Raw genomic sequence first — 16,605 nt, 5'->3', positions numbered from 1 at the left:
GTTTTTTTTATTATTATTATTTATTGTCATGATTGAAAAAATACATTAAATTAACTATCTATGCCGAAGTTATTCTCCATATAGGCCAATAAAATGATGAACAATTTCTAAAAATAACTTCTAAGGAAGATTTCGTCGAATCGAAAGAGAAAGTTGGCTGTGTAGTTTGTACAGTCGTTTTATTTTTTCGTTGGAAACATTGAAACATAAATGTCATTGCCCGATTCATTGTGCAGTTTTCGTGAATAATATATTTTTAAATCATGGCTTGTGCTGAATATCCAACATTCTGTGAAATCTGCAAGAAGGGGCCTTTTGCCGGTGTCATTCCAGCACAGCAGCATTTTAGGAGTCAGGCTCACATATCCAAGAAAAGTCAACAAACGCCTCCCATTCAGCAGACACAGACCTATGTTTCCGCATGTAACGCTTGTGGAAAGAAGTTCAACAATGAACTGAGTGCTGAACAACATTTTGCAAGTGAAAACCATAAAAAGAAAGAAGCACTTCTGCAAAAATCTACGGCACAGAATTATAACAGTTCTAACTCTGCAACATCTGACATGGAACTTGATTCACCTTCACTAGAACTGTCACTGTATCCTAGTGAAAATTTGGTCAACATTCAGCCAAAAACCAGGGAACAAACTGCATTTTCACAAAACCCCGTGAAATATCAAAGACGGACTGAATATGTATTTGATGAGAATGATTGCAGAGGTTTCTGTAATGTATGCAACATTGACCTTACATCACGTCAGCATGCAAATCAGCACCTTAGTGGGCAGAAACATCTTAAGGCAAAACAAATCTGGAATAACAATATTCAAGGAGAGAAAACCCTCTCCTGTTTAAACGCCACTCCAAGCAGCCCTGGTCAACAAAACAAACCAGACTGTCAGTCTAGCAGAGGTCCACCTGAAGAGTATTCATTTGATGGAAACCAAGGTTACTGTCATGTGTGCAAAATTGAGCTCACTTCCATGCAACATGCACAACAACATATAAATGGAAAGCCTCATGCCAAAGCAAAAGCTGCTCAAAACCTGGGCATCAACCAAATAAATCCAGATATCGGTAAGCTCTCACCAACTTCTAATAGAACTGTTGGCCAGAATCATGAGTATGACTTCTCAGGAGGAAGAGGATATTGTCACCTTTGTAAAATTGAACTGACTTCCAAAGCCCATGCAGAACAGCATTTGTCTGGTAAAAGTCATGAAAAGGCTAAAATGAAAGGCAACATTGGCATTCCAAGCTCATTACCATTAACTTGTGAGATCTGTGTGAAAACGTTCTCTGGACCAGAGTGTGCTTCCCAGCATTTCAGTAGTGTAAAACATCGCCAGAGAGAGGCTCTGAGTCAGTCTCAGAAGCCTAATTCTCCTATACTGAACCAGACAATACCAGGCATTGTAGCTCCTTCTAATGACAGAACACATTGGGAGCTTTGTGAGGTGTGCAATGTTCGATTAAATTCCCTTGAGCAACTTAACATCCATAAAAACAGTCCCAAGCATAAAGCTGAGGAAGAGAAACAAGCCAGAATGGGAAACAAAGTAGAAGTCACGAAAACTCCAGAATTCAAAATGCATGCCATTAGCCCCAGGGTGCAAGTTCAAGACACTGGTTTCTGTCCAGTGAATCCAAGAGTAAACTTTGCCGATCAGACCAAGGGAAACGTTGAGATACCTTTAGCTAGTTCTTTTGGACCACAGTCATTTTTGTCCAATCAGCCAGGGATGTTTGCACAAGAGCAAAGGGTAGAGGAGGTGGAGGACTTAAAACTTGCCACTCTACCATCTCTCAATCCTTCTTCCATGTTAAATGATACAGGACAACCTTCAAATTTGAAGGAAGATAACATTGATGAAACTCTGCCTAAAGAAGTAAAATTTGAAAAGCCAGACATTCCAGCAGACATTGATGAAGAAAAAAATTTCAAAGAAAAATATGTAGAAAAGGAGTTGGAAAAGGAATTGATCAATGAAAAGATAAACACTTCCTCTTCTTCTCTGTCAAGTTTGGAAATGCCAGCTCTTGAAAAAAGTGATGTAAGAACAGGAATGAAATCTAACAGAGACACAGCTATGAAAAATGATAAAGACTTAAAAAATCTTCAAAGGCAGATGGCTGATAAACCAAGAGCCCCAGGTTCATATCCATATGAAAGTAAACAACCATCATATTACAAAGGTGAATCCAAATTGCCATCGGATGAAAAATCATACTCATCCATTGGAAACTTAAATCAAATCTCATCTCAACAGAATGTCACAAATAGTGGAATTTCAAATCTCTGTAAAAAAGAAACAGGGCACCAACTGAGTACATCTAGAGACTCATCCAGCACAGAAGGTTCGCCAGGGAATAGTGCTGAAAGAGATTTAAAGGTCAATTCTGGGATGAGCAGGGAATGTGGAATACAAAGTAACACCACTCCAAAAGCTCAGAATTCTAGATCCAGTGGATCAGCTCTGGTGACCCGTGTACCTACCACAAGGTCAGGAGGGAGAGCACGGAGTGAGGGGACTGCTGTGCCTCTGTATGGTTCATCGGATTCCTCAGATGAGTCCGACACCGAGGAAGAGGAAGATGGGAAATTTTTTCCCTGCACTAGCTCGGATGTCAATAAAAAGTTACAAGAGCTGGGTGTCAGTGATTCATCAAATACCCCAGCTAATTACACACCTGTAGCTATGAACAACAAGGTTGTAAACCCGTACAGAGCCACACACAAGTATTACTGTCATACCTGCCAGCGCCCAATGAATTCCAAAAAAGCATTGAAGGACCACATGGAGGGCCGGGGACACATGCAGAAAGTCGCAGTCCTGGCTGCAGTGCAGAGAAGTCATAGACCCATTGTGAAGGAAGTTTTAGACCAAGGGAAAACTGACTGTAATCTGACGGCATTGACTCCCAGGTCATATCAGAGGGAACTGTATGGGAGAGCGATGGAGGGTGACAGAGTTGTCTTTCTTCCTACAGGTAAACTTTATTTAAGAAATAAGGTAGAGCGGGATATAAATATGGTGACATGAAGCCCGAAGGGCTTTATGAGGAATTTAATCTCGTACCAACCCATATATATAGCCCGATAGATGTTTAAAAATGATACCTTATTACTTATATTTACATTTGTGACTTATGCATACTTTATATTTGCCTGATTGTGACTTTTAACGTGTGAAATGCGTTATTTTTCAAACCCAACGGCGTGTATGTAATCCACTGAACGCGTGTCGACCCTTTATGACGTCACAGAGAAATTACGTCGAACGTTTATCCATACGCACATCTATGACCTCTTGACCCGGTACCGTTATTTATACAGTTATAGATAGGCATTGCTTTCAGTAGTGTTATAAAGGAAAACATTTGCAAATGTGAATATTATTGTTTAATTGTAAATTCTAGAAAAAGAGTCTTATTATAATTTTACAATTTATTTTCTAAATTGAATCAGAAATGAAATCAAAGCTCTGAAAGACTAGCATGAAAATAAAAGAAAAATGAGATAAAAATTAAGGAGCATAACTATTGCCTTCAGAGTCATGCTTATGCATTCTTTACATGTGTTTGACAGGGACTGGGAAGACGTTGATAGCCTGTATGGCCATCAGTGCGATGTTAGAGCTGAATCCTACGAGACAAGCCTTGTTTCTGGTGGACAAGGTTCTGCTGGTCATCCAACAGTCCCGTAACCTGATTTCACAGCTTGGTGACCGTCTATATACCAGGTCAGTAAGTCTGTCAGCATGATCAAGCAGATCTGTAGAGGGTGTATCAAGCAGATTGGAAGTGTCTAGACATATATGTCAAGTCAGTTAACATAAATATCAAGTCAGTAAACATGCATCTTAAATCAGTAAACATATATATCAAGTCAGTAAACATAATTATATATCACGCCAATAAATCTTGGATTCCTTAACGAATCTTTTTACCTGAACCAAAGCTTCAGAATCAGTAAAATCGTTTTTGAGACAAATGCTCTACAGTGGAGTGTACACTATATAATAATTGACTGATTGAAGACAGACATATCAGTGATGCCACCCTACTTCTAACCAGACCGTAATAGCTAAAGAATCAAAATTTTAAAAAAAATATATAATTCCAGGCAAACCTCGTATTTCAGTTCCCATTGCTTTCAAAATATGGTCAACAGACCACTCAACATCACTGTTAATTCATTCAGCACATAATATAAAATTATTCGTACTAGAATCATGACATGCTTTAGAACAATCAGATTGACAGTGACTGTATTATTTTGAAGGACATAATGTATATTGAATACATCAACGTATAATATACAGATAAATTGTAATGAAACATTTAGTGTTCTCTGCTTTTTTACTAGGTTTTACATAAAACTACAGGTATCATGTTGAGGTATCATTTGTTATTTACAGGTTTGACCCAGAGAATCCTTCAAAACTCATGGAACGGAAGTTAAAAATAGCTGCTTTGTGTGGCGGGCAGCAGTCCACAGATGGTGTCCCAATTTGGCAACATGACCTAATTGTAGTAACTGCAGGTAAGTAAAACATAAAAAACAAGAGGCCCATGGGCCACATTGCTCATCTGAGTAACTTGGGTGATGCAGATCTTTACCAGATTCCCCCTCTTGCTATACCTATCATGCCCAACTACCCCCTTCCCTTTTTTATTTTAAAACTTTAGAATCAACATTACTCAAGGATGGTTCCACATAAGTTTCAGCTTTCCTGGCCCAGTGGTTCTTGAGAAGAAGATTTTAAAAGATTTGTTCTATATTTTTAGCTCACCTGAGCCGAAGGCTCAAGTGAGCTTTTCTGATCACATTTTGTCCGGCGTCCGTCTGTCCGTCCGTCTGTCCGTCTGTCTGTCTGTAAACTTTTCACATTTTCGACTTCTTCTCAAGAACCGCTGGGCCAATTTCAACCAAACTTGCCACAAAGTATCCTTGGGTGAAGGGGATTCAAGTTTGTTCAAATGAAGGGCCACGCCCTTATTCAAGGGGAGATAATTGGGAATTAATGAAAATTTAGTGGTATATTTTAAAGATCTTCTTCTCAAGAACCACTGTGCCAGGAAAGATGAAACTTATGGGGAAACATTCTCAGGTAGTGTAGATTCAAGTTTGTTCAAATCATGACCCCCAGGGGTAGGGCGGGGCCAAAATGGCCGACCAAAGTTTTACATAGAAATATATAGGAAAATTCTTTAAAAATCTTCTTCTCAAGAATGACAAAGCCATTATTCATCATATTTATATGGAAGCATGTTCAGGTAGTGTAGATTCAATTTTGTTCAAATCATGACCCCCGGGGGTAGGGTGGCCAAAGTTTTACATAGAAATATATAGGAAAATTCTTTAAAAATCTTCTTCTCAAGAATGACAAAGCCATAATTCATCATATATATATGGAAGCATGCTCAGGTAGTGTAGATTCAAGTTTGTTCAAATCATGACCCCCAGGGGTAGGGCGGGGCCAAAATAGCCGACCAAAGTTTTACATAGAAATATATAGGAAAATTCTTTAAAAATCTTCTTCTCAAGAATGACAAAGCCATTATTCATCATATTTACAGTCGCACCTGCTGTTACGGCCACCCTTAATCAGCGGCCACTCCCCATGAGCGGCCAGTTTCAATCCCGCCCGATCATTTTTTCACTATATTTTAACTCAATTAAGCGGCCACCTGTCTAACGCGGCCAGTGGCCAGTGTTTTTAGGTCCCGTGCGCTCAACATGCCTGTTTTCAGCGGCCATTTTGTCTGTTTTGTCACATGACTTCCGTCTGACACGTGACCTCGTATCCTCATACGAGGCCAAACATGAGCAGCTGATAATGAGTTAATGACCAATAATTGCAGGTGTAATTTGAATTCTGTCAGGATTTAATGATTTAATTAATATGATTAAATGATTTATTCGTTAACAAATGATTTTTGGTGTTCTTAATATACGAAAGTAAGTTGTTGAATATTTTCATGAAATAATTTCAATAGGCTACATATTAATTACAATTTTGCCTGAGGTTATCAAGTCAAGCGGTCAGTCTCCCGTTTTAACCTTTTATGTTATATAAATAAATATGTATCTAGAAAAATAAAGAAAGCTTTACACAGCATCAGGGAAATGATTTCCTGTGATGTACATTCTATGGCCGTATAATTAAATTGCCAACAAACACAGTCACACACAAAAAAACAATAACAGATTTCTTTCAAAAATTCATCTAAAATGAAATGTAAGAAAAGGGATTTCATGTGACTTAAAACTTCATAAGTTTTTTTAATGTGTTGAAATTGGAATTGGATACGTGTGAAAATAGATATACAACTGTGGTTGCAATTTTTTATTCATTGGTTTGAAACCTGGAATAAGTGGCCACCTGTCTTATGTGGCCAATTTGTCATTCTCCCATGGGTGGCCTCTTAAAACAGGTTTGACTGTATATGGAAGCATGTTCAGGTAGTGTAGATTCAATTTTGTTCAAATCATGACCCCCGGGGGTAGGGCGACCAAAGTTTTACATAGAAATATGTAGGAAAATTCTTTAAAAATCTTCTTCTCAAGAATGACAAAGCCATAATTCATCATATATATATGGAAGCATGCTCAGGTAGTGTAGATTCAAGTTTGTTCAAATCATGACCCCCGGGGGTAGGGCGGGGCCAAAATGGCCGACCAAATTTTTACATAGAAATATATAGGAAAATTCTTTAAAAATCTTATTCTCAAGAATGACAAAGCCATAATTCATCATATATATATGGAAGCATGCTCAGGTAGTGTAGATTCAAGTTTGTTCAAATCATGACCCCCGGGGGTAGGGCGGGGCCAAAATGGCCGACCAAGGTTTTACATAGAAATATATAGGAAAATTCTTTAAAAATCTTCTTCTCAAAAAGACAAAGCCATTATTCATGATATACATATGGAAGCATGCTCAGGTAGTGTAGATTCAAGTTTGTTCAAATCATGACCCCCGGGGGTAGGGCGGGGCCAAAATGGCCGACCAAAGTTTTACATAGAAATATATAGGAAAATTCTTTAAAAATCTTCTTCTCAAGAATGACAAAGCCATTATTCATCATATTTATATGGAAGCATGTTCAGGTAGTGTAGATTCAATTTTGTTCAAATCATGACCCCCTGGGGGTAGGGTGGGGCCAAAATGGCCGACCAAAGTTTTACATAGAAATATATAGGAAAATTCTTTAAAAATCTTCTTCTCAATCATTTTCTAAAAAGTAGCAAATCCATGATTGGTCATGGGACTACTTTTGGATTTAAACTTTACAATAAAAAGCCATTTTATACTAGTCCTACCCTTGGTGCTCAGGTGAGCGATGTGGCCCATGGGCCTCTTGTTCTATGTAAAACTTGGAATTCCCTATTGTGGCCCCGCCCTATCCCCGGGGGTCATGATTTTAACAATTTAATATCTACACTACCCAAGGATGCTTCCACATAAGTTTCAGCTTCCATGGCCCAGTGGTTTCTAAGAAGAAGATTTTTAAAGATTTGTTCTATATACTGTAAAACGAGAATATTTGGCGCACTACTAATTTTAGCGCCTTTGGCGCAAGAGTCCCTGAGCGCTAAAATTTATTGTACGCTAAAGGATTCCTAAATATCATTTTTTGTGTGTGTTCAAAGCTTTTACATAAATACATGTAAACCGGAACGCGCGATTACGTAATGTCGAAGGTCATTGGATTTTATATACACACTAGCGCAGTGCTAGTGTATATATAAAATATGTTCAGAAGACAGAAAGTTCTGCCAAATTATAATTTAATTAAACCATTGTTACCCCAGAAGTTGTTACCCGATTATTATCATTAGCACCTTCAAAGTTGGGCTTCTCGGCGTGTCAATCATCAATCGCTTCGAGGTAAACAATGCAATCAAGCATGGCGATTGAGCTTGCAGACAATACCTGATTAGGATTACTGTTTTATCTAAGTAATTTTCTGTCGATGCATGCATTGTTTTAATAGGATTTAAATGAGTAAATACTCCATTTCTTTTTATTGAAAATAGAAATAAAATAGATTTTAACATTGTGCCACGTCCATGTGATAGCAACACGTACCGCGGTAAAGTTAACGAATGTTTGCTGATATACGGGAGTACTAATGTGTTTCCGTGCTTGACTAACCAAAAAGTCAAATATGGGTGTGGATTAACACAACAAAATATCACATTTATATACTTAGTATTTTACTGACAGGTGCAAGCGCTAAAATTTATTTGCGCCAATGCATTCCCACTTGCGTTTGCGCTAAAATATGTATGCGCCAAATTTTCTCGTTTTACAGTATTTCTATGTAAAACTTGGATTCCCTATTGTGGCCCCGCCCACCCCCGGGGGTCATGATTTTAACAATTTAATATCTACACTACCAAAGGATGTTTCCATATAAACTTCAGCTTTCCTGGCCCAGTGGTTCTTGAGAAGAAGATTTTTAAAGATTTGTTCTATATATTTCTATGTAAAACTTGGATTCCCTATTGTGGCCCGCCCTACCCCCAGGGGTCATGATTTTAACAATTTAATATTTGCACTACCCCAGGATGCTTCCACATAAGTTTCAGCTTTCCTGGCCCAGTGGTTCTTGAGGAGAAGATTTTTAAAGATTTGTTCTATGTATTTCTATGTAAAACTTGGATTCCCTATTGTGGCCCCGCCCTATCCCCGGGGGTCATGATTTTAACAATTTAATATCTACACTACCCAAGGATGCTTCCACATAAGTTTCAGCTTTCCTGGCCCAGTGGTTCTTGAGAAGAAGATTTTTAAAGATTTGTTCTATATATTTCTATGTAAAACTTGGATTCCCTATTGTGGCCCCGTCCTACCCCCGGGGGTCATGATTTTAATAATTTAATATCTACACTACCCAAGGATGCTCCCACATAAGTTTCAGCTTTCCTGGCCCAGTGGTTCTTGAGAAGAAGATTTTTACAGATTTGTTCTATATATTTCTATGTAAAACTTGGATTCCCTATTGTGGCCCCGCCCTTCCCTCAGGGGTCATGATTTTAACAATTTAATATCTACACTACCCAAGGATGCTTCCACATAAGTTTCAGCTTTCCTGGCCCAGTGGTTCTTGAGAAGAAGATTTTTTAGTGACCCCACCCTATTTTTGTCTTTTCTTGATTATCTCCCCTTGTAAGGGGACTTGGCCCTTCATTTTAACAATTTAAACTCCCCTTCACCCAAGGATGCTTTGTACTAAGTTTGGTTAAAATTGGCCCATTGGTTCTTGAGAAGAAGTCGAAAATGTGAAAAGTTTACAGACGGACGGACGGACGGACAGACGGACGGACAGCTGGACAGACAGACGGACGGATGATGGACAAAATGTGATCAGAAAAACTCACTTGAGCCTTCGGCTCAGGTGAGCTAAAAACTAAGAACTTCAATATCAAATTGATATGCATAAAGCTCCATAAGCTGAAGACATGTGGAATGAATCATGGGAATTATTTGGGCTTTGGTGTTGCCACAATAAATAGATAAGGAACCCAATTTTCAAATTTCACAGTTATATAAGGTAAATGTAAAAATTTCTGAACAACAAGGCTACAATAAGTATTTACATTTACCCCACCTCTTTTTCCATGAAATCCTGGCTTACGATTGGTTGAAGTCTGTCACGTGAAGGAGGTGGCTTACTTATACCCGGTCAGTAGTAAATCTATACCTGGTCAATAACTAACACAACGTGACATTATAGGCACAGTATAAGTGTGATGAAGCATGTAGCAGATAAAAACATTAATAAACCACAGATAATACGTAAATGTATCATCGGTGGGGTAAAATCATTACAAAGTGTTTTAGTTACAGGGTATGGGATGATACCTGGTTAGTAAATTTCAAACCTGACTCGGCTTCGCCTCGCCAGGTATGAAATTTACTAACCAGGTTTCATTCCGTACCCTGTCACTAAAAGATTATGTAACTAATAATACATGTATATGTAAAGGGAGAGGAGGAAAATGCAGTGGACCAGACCCGGATTCAATCCCAAGCCCCCTATATCTTTACCTAGTCAGTAATGACTGAGCTATATGGCCACCCGCACTCAAACCTGGCTGACAGCCACATTCCTCCCTCCTTAACGATCTTTGGTTTTCCAAAGATCCCAACCCAAGCTTATCCCTGGCAGACCTCACCTGTCTGTTCCAGTTCATGGCTAGGCACCAAATGTAACAGGAGAGGAGAAAAATGCAGTGGACCAGACCGGGATTTCGACCCGGGCCCTCTGAATCTCCCGTCAGGTACTCTTCCAATTGAGCTATCTGGGCACTGGCAATCAAACCCGGCTGACCGCCACATATATAATCATTATTGTTGCCAAAATATTTTGACTGAATGGTAAACCTGGTGAAGCACCCAAGTTATAGGTGTCTGGATTAATGAGGTTAATAAGCATGAATAAAGCCTTTGTTAAATTTGGACACCTAAACTTTCAATTATTTGTTTTTAAACTTTTTTGTTTCTATATCTTGTTAAATCTCATTGTCAACAGCTGATTATGAGGAATGTTCTGTAAGGTGTAACTTTGTTTTCCATCTTTTTTCAGCTTATTGTGAACAGCTAATTATGAGGAATGTTCTGAGATGGGAGGACTTGTGTATTGTTGTGTTAGATGAGGCCCACCACTGTGTAAAGAGTCACCCCTTCAAAAAACAGCTGGAGAATAACCATTTAACAATGTCTGTAGCTGAAAGACCCAAAATCCTGGGGCTGACAGCATCACCTGCTGGAAAGAAGACATTTCCAATGACCGTCAACTTACTGAATGAACTGATGGAAAGTATGGGTGGGGCCAAAATAGCTGTCACCAAAGAGTGCAAAGCGGAACTAGAAAAGTGGGTAATTCTTAGACACCATACAATCATATTTTCATTGAATGAAAGCAAAAATAAACAAACTTGCAAATTATTCAATGAAAAAGGGAATAATTAAGAAAAATAAGAACATTTTTTCTTTGGATTTTTTTTGATATTCAAATGATTTTTCATCTTTTGTCAAGATAAGATGGCTACTTTTATTTTGCATGACTTTCTTCAATATGATGAAAAATGGTCTTCTAGTTCTCAAAAACCTTTTAAGTTATTTGTTTGGTTTTTTATGCCCCACCATGAATATGGCCAGGGCATATAGTGTTTGTCATGTCTGTCTTCAGTCCTTCTGTCTAACTGTCCTTCTGTCCCTCCGTCACACTTTGTGTTTAGCTCATTTCAAAGCTCAGTTTCAAACAAACTATCCAAGATATTTTCATCAAACTTCATATGCTGATAGGTATTGATGAGAGCTATGCAACTGCATCAACATTTTTTGACCTTGACTTTTCCTTTGACCTTGACCTCACTTTCTTAATTAGTGTTTAGCTCAGTTATAAACAAAGCATTCAATATAGCGTTATCAAACTTCACATGTTGATACTTACTGATGAGAGCTATTAACTGCATTAACAATTTTGACCTTAACCTTTCCTTTGACAATGACCTCACCTTTCTTAAATTAGTGTTTACCTTGGTTTTAAAGATACCATTCAAGATAATGTTATCAAACTTCATATGTTGATACATACTAATGAGAGCTATTCAACTGCCTCACATTTTTGCCCTTGACCTTTCCTTTTACCTTTGACCTCACTTTTCCTATATCAGTGTCAAACATCATATATTGATACATACTGATGTAAGCAATTCAACTGCTTCAACATTTTTTACCTTGACCTTCCATTTGACCTTGACCTTACTTTTATCAAATTCTGTTTAAGTCAGTTTTTCATTCAAGATATTTTTTTAATCAAACTTCATATGTTGATGCGTACTAATGAGAGATATTCAACTGCATCAACATTTTTGACCATAACCTCTCCTTTGACCTTTAACATCGCTTTTCCTAAATCAGGATCAAATTTCATATGCTGATACTTACTGATATAAGCAGATAAACTGCTTCAACTTTTTGGACCTTGACCTTTCATTTGACCTTGACTTCACTTTTATCAAATTGTGTTTAAGTCAGTTTTAAAGAAATCATTCAAGATAATTTTATCAAATTCATATGTTGATACATATTGATGAGAGATATACAACTGCATCAACATTTTGACCTTGACCTTGACCTCACTTTTCCTGAATTAGTGTTTTAAGCCCACCTGAGCTAAAGCTTGAGGAATATTTTCTTATCAAAGAGTAATTGACATGTTTACCAAAACTGCTTGGTCAATTTTAAACAGCTTTGAAGAGCAAAACCTGCTTTCAAATTAAAATTAACAATTAATTTAGATAAAAAAAAATTATGGCTTCTATGTGCAGTATTTCTTTAATTTTAGATTCCAGTCAAGTGCAGAACTCATAGTGAACTACAAACCAATGAGCATCAAAGAGCAGAAATTCCAGAAGGAATTACAACTCTATCTTCTACAGTGTTACATAAGGCTCTCTGCAGAAACCAACATCCTAGAGCAGTGTGATTTAGAGGTTCTACCAGGTCACTGTAATATCTCGGAGGAGAAGAAAAGCATAGTGGCCAAAAACTTACATGGAGATATCCTGAATTGCTTGGAAGTCACTCTCAATAATGCAGTTCCCAATGATCCCTCTGCTGCTAATAGGATTATGGTCCGGAACTTGATCACCCATACCAGGAATATTTGTATTGCTCTGAATACTTTGTTTGAAGCAGGTGTGAAAACAGCTGTAGAGGAGCTAGATGAACTCATGGCTCTGGATCCAAATCTTAATTTTAACTTTACTAGAGATATAGGTCTGAAACCTGACAACCTTTTGTCTGAGATTACCACCATTCAGGAACTAGAGCAGCCAAGTTCTCATGGACCATTAGTTGATGCCAGCCAACATTCCTCCAGAATCGTTGCACTGATTCAGACGTTGTTAAGTGATAGCCCACAGTACATTGACTGGTCCCAAGAACACCCTATGGCGCTAGTCCTAGTCAGAGAGAGGAGCACAGCAAAGAAGATCAGTGGAATCTTACAGACGCAGAGGGAAATAAATGATAAGGGCCTCAAAGTCACCCACCTGGTAGGTCATGGTGGGGGCTCGGGGGACGGGGAGGGGATGGCTGTGCAGCAACAAAGAAAAATCCTCCATGACATCAAAAGACATAAGTACCAGATCGTTATAGCCACGTCTGTAGCAGAGGAGGGGATAGATATCCCGGAGTGTGAACTAGTGATAACCATGAACCTGCCCTCGACAGTCACGGCCCTGGTCCAGATGAGGGGCCGGGCGCGGAAAGCTAACAGCAAGTTTATGGTTCTCTGTAACGATCAACTGGAGAATGACCAGTTGTCAGAGTTAATGAAGAAGGAGGATAATATGATCAAGGCAGCCAACTTTCTGTTTGACAGTCAAAATAGACCAGGGGCGAAAGAAAACTAAGTCTACTCCCTGAATAACAGTTAAAGTAGAGATGAATTAGAAACTGAATGTTGTGTTATACTGTTATTGTCATTTTTTTCTGCCAAGGGAAAAAGTAGAGAGGGGTAGTTTTCTTTACAGTAATTCTTGTCTAGTTTTGACTAACAAATAGAAATGCCCTGATCATATAAACTTATTTTAGTCTTAACCTATCTGTTTAAGGATAAGGTTGAAAAGTATGTACAAAGGCATGGTCACTCAAGTCTCCATTGTTGTAGATTCCCAATCAAATTAAACTACTGTATACAGGGAAATTTTCGCCCTCGTTTTATTTTCGCCCCTTTCGCCCTCTTCTTGATTGGGCGAATTTAAAAAGGGACGAATTCAATTACACAGCATAATTTCTTAAGCAGAATTATGAATGGGCGAATTTAAAACGGGGCAAAATTGTATGCAAGTGCAAAAGGGCGAAAATAACACGGGGCGAAAATAATCCTGTATACAGTATTGATATGCCATGTTGAAGTGGACTTTGATGAAATCATTTTGATTGTGGTTAATGAAACATTTTTCTTTAAAAGGTCATGGACACAGTTTGAACTTCTTTTTTTTAACCCATTCTAAGTTTATAATTCTTTATTAAGGTAATTCAAATGATCAGCAAAAATTTGAAATTCTACGTTTATAATTCTTTATGAAGGATATTCAAATGATCAGCAAAAATTTGAACATCATTTGTTGATTTATAAAGGAGATACAGAACTTAAAATTTTTCATAACGTAATCAAGGCTTGTGCCTTGTTTTTGTTTACAAATAGAAAATATCATATTTATAACAAAACGAGATTCAGCAAATCACTAAAAACTGTCTAATCATATTTAGAATTAACTTCTCTGCTGAAAAAATCTTCTTTGATTGAACATACAGTGTTTACACATTTACCATATGTAAAAAAAAAAAACAAAAACAAAACAAAACTAGAGGTACTGTGAGCGATGAGCTCACTAAATGATACCCCCCGCCTCCATATAGTTATAATGGCGAAGTCCATGTTTGCTGTGGCCGGAAAACCCAAAATATGTGTCGGATCAAAAAGTAAAATAGGAGGTGCACAATGGCATATGTAATAAAGATTCTGTGAAAGTTTCATTAAATTTCATTCAGTGGTATGAGAGGAGTTGCGGATAAGAGATGGGTACTGCAAAGCGTAACAGATGGACGGACGGAATTAACGATTACTATATACCCTCCCGCTTTTCAAGCGGGGGTATAAAAAAAAAAAACATGGCACCAGGCCGTGTTTATATAATAACGGTTTGGAGCTCTAAATCTGTCTTGTATCTCGATAATTGAAATTCAAATTTTTAATAATTATTAAAAATACCTTAGTTAAGTATTTGTAAATATTAAAAAATGGAAAAATAAATTTGAAAAATTTTGGCTGAAACTGTGTCCATGTACCTGTAATATCTCGCTATCTCTATAATAATTGATCTTTGTTTCAAAGAGTTTTTTTTTTCAAATCTTTAAATGATTTATGGTGAGCTTTGTCCTGCTTATAAAATTCTTTCTCTGTGCTTGTATATGATGGAATGTTTGGCAATCATGTCTATCTGTTAAGGTTTTTGGGGCCCAGCTCTTATAATTTACAACAATGAGACCTAGAATCATCAAGCTGTATACATTAATGCCCAGGGGAATATTTTTAAAAATAATGTCATCATGTCATAATTTTTTTTCTGTTTCCATGGACCTGAAGCAGTTAGTATCTTGAGCTTCAGTATCTTACTTACCCTGTTCCTGATGCACTAAAGTGATTTAAAAGTTCAAACTTTCCTTTTCTTATGAAAACTCAATACATGTAATTAAATTTTTTGATATCTCCCAGTTTTTCTTAGTTCTAAGATGAGGAAGTTCGACTTTTCTTGTGTGATTATATGAGACAATGTTATAAAATTCACAATCTCAGGGCCCAAGGCCTTGGGATCATAAAACTAAGACGAACATACTTTTTATTCCACTATCAATTTGTTCAGTATAAAAGTGAGGAAAGAATCGTAATTGAGCTTGTCGAATTTTTTGGTTCCCAGACCTTGGTTTATATTCACGCCCCATCATGATACTATATTGATCCTATAATGAAAAGTTAAAGAAAAAAAATCTTCTTCTATGCTCCTGGACATCAAGCAGTCATACTGTTGGCATGATTGTAATCAGCATTGAGTCCTCTACCAAAATTGTGAAATTCATGTCATGGCCCCAGGGTCAGGGGTGCTAGTGCTAGGGCGGGGCTCAATAGACTGTATAGGGAAAATGCATTATTTCTTTGAAAATCTTCTTCTTTGCTCCAGGGCATTAAATAAACTAACCAAGTACATAGTTATGTTGAATAAGATTGCCTCTTCCAAATTCATGAATTTCGTGGCCCCAGGGTCAGGGGTTCTGGTGTTAGGGCGGGGCTCTGTTGATTTTATGGTGAAAATGCATAAATTCTTTAAAAATCTACTACTATGCTCCTGGGTATAAAACCAATGAATTATGTACATAGTTATAATGAGGAAGGATGCTTCTTCCCAGTTTGTGAATTTCATGACCCCTGGATCAAGGGTTCTGGTGTTAGGTGGGGCTCTGAAATCTGCTCTTTGATATTAATCACCCATTTCTGATGAAATGAAATTTATAAAATTTTAAGATATGTGGCCTGAGGGTCAGTGGTTCCTCTGGGTTGATGTGCACAACTGGTGGTTATAAAGTGGAAATGCATTTCTCTCTGTTACTCTGATCTGCTTTTGGGTATTAAGTAACCAAAATAAGCATGCTAAGTGTATAGTTATGATAAGCAATGGTGCCTCTTTCAAAATTGTGAATTTCAAGGCTTTTGTTTTAAAATAGTCAAACCAAATTCAGTTGTTGGAAAGTTGTTACATGTTACTCAGGTGATCTATAAGGCCCATGGGCCTCTTGTTTTATTTATTTATCCAGAGTTCAGGCCTTAAGTTGGGGCCAGCCAAGTTGATTATATACTGAAACATGCATTTAGGTATTGAAAATCTCAATATGTTAACAATGGCCAAGAAGATTCATTGAAACTTTCAAATTCTTTTGCTTTTCCTTTTGGACACCAGACAGACAATATTAGTTATATAAAACCCACAGCAATGGACCTGAAATTTGTGATCATGCA

The 16,605-nt window shown here is 37.6% G+C and overlaps 1 protein-coding gene across 1 annotated transcript; it reads left to right on the top strand.

Annotated features, from left to right (window-relative positions):
• The first annotated feature begins 51 nt into the window (after positions 1-51).
• LOC134230665 (uncharacterized) lies at positions 52-13,724 on the top strand. Its single transcript, XM_062712501.1, has 5 exons — positions 52-2,991; positions 3,590-3,743; positions 4,422-4,546; positions 10,603-10,891; positions 12,370-13,724. Exons 1-5 carry the CDS (start codon positions 264-266, stop codon positions 13,439-13,441), a joined length of 4,368 nt encoding a protein of 1,455 aa, XP_062568485.1. The 5' UTR covers positions 52-263; the 3' UTR covers positions 13,442-13,724.
• The last annotated feature ends 2,881 nt before the right edge of the window (positions 13,725-16,605 follow it).

This window comes from Saccostrea cucullata, unplaced genomic scaffold (assembly GCF_032062105.1).
Source record: "Saccostrea cucullata isolate Sc308-1 unplaced genomic scaffold, CSIRO_AGI_Scuc_v1 ctg144, whole genome shotgun sequence".
NCBI lineage: Eukaryota > Metazoa > Mollusca > Bivalvia > Ostreida > Ostreidae > Saccostrea > Saccostrea cuccullata.
Note: the sequence above shows the minus strand (reverse complement) of the source record. Positions and strands in the feature narration are given on the sequence as shown.

Bases quoted from the DNA above. Each gene is read 5' to 3' on its own strand.
- LOC134230665 (XM_062712501.1), top strand. From the start codon at position 264: ATGGCTTGTGCTGAATATCCAACATTCTGTGAAATCTGCAAGAAGGGG. The intron at 4,547-10,602 runs GTAAGTAAAACA...ATCTTTTTTCAG, and splicing joins CCTAATTGTAGTAACTGCAG to CTTATTGTGAACAGCTAATT. The intron at 10,892-12,369 runs GTGGGTAATTCT...CTTTAATTTTAG, and splicing joins TGCAAAGCGGAACTAGAAAA to ATTCCAGTCAAGTGCAGAAC.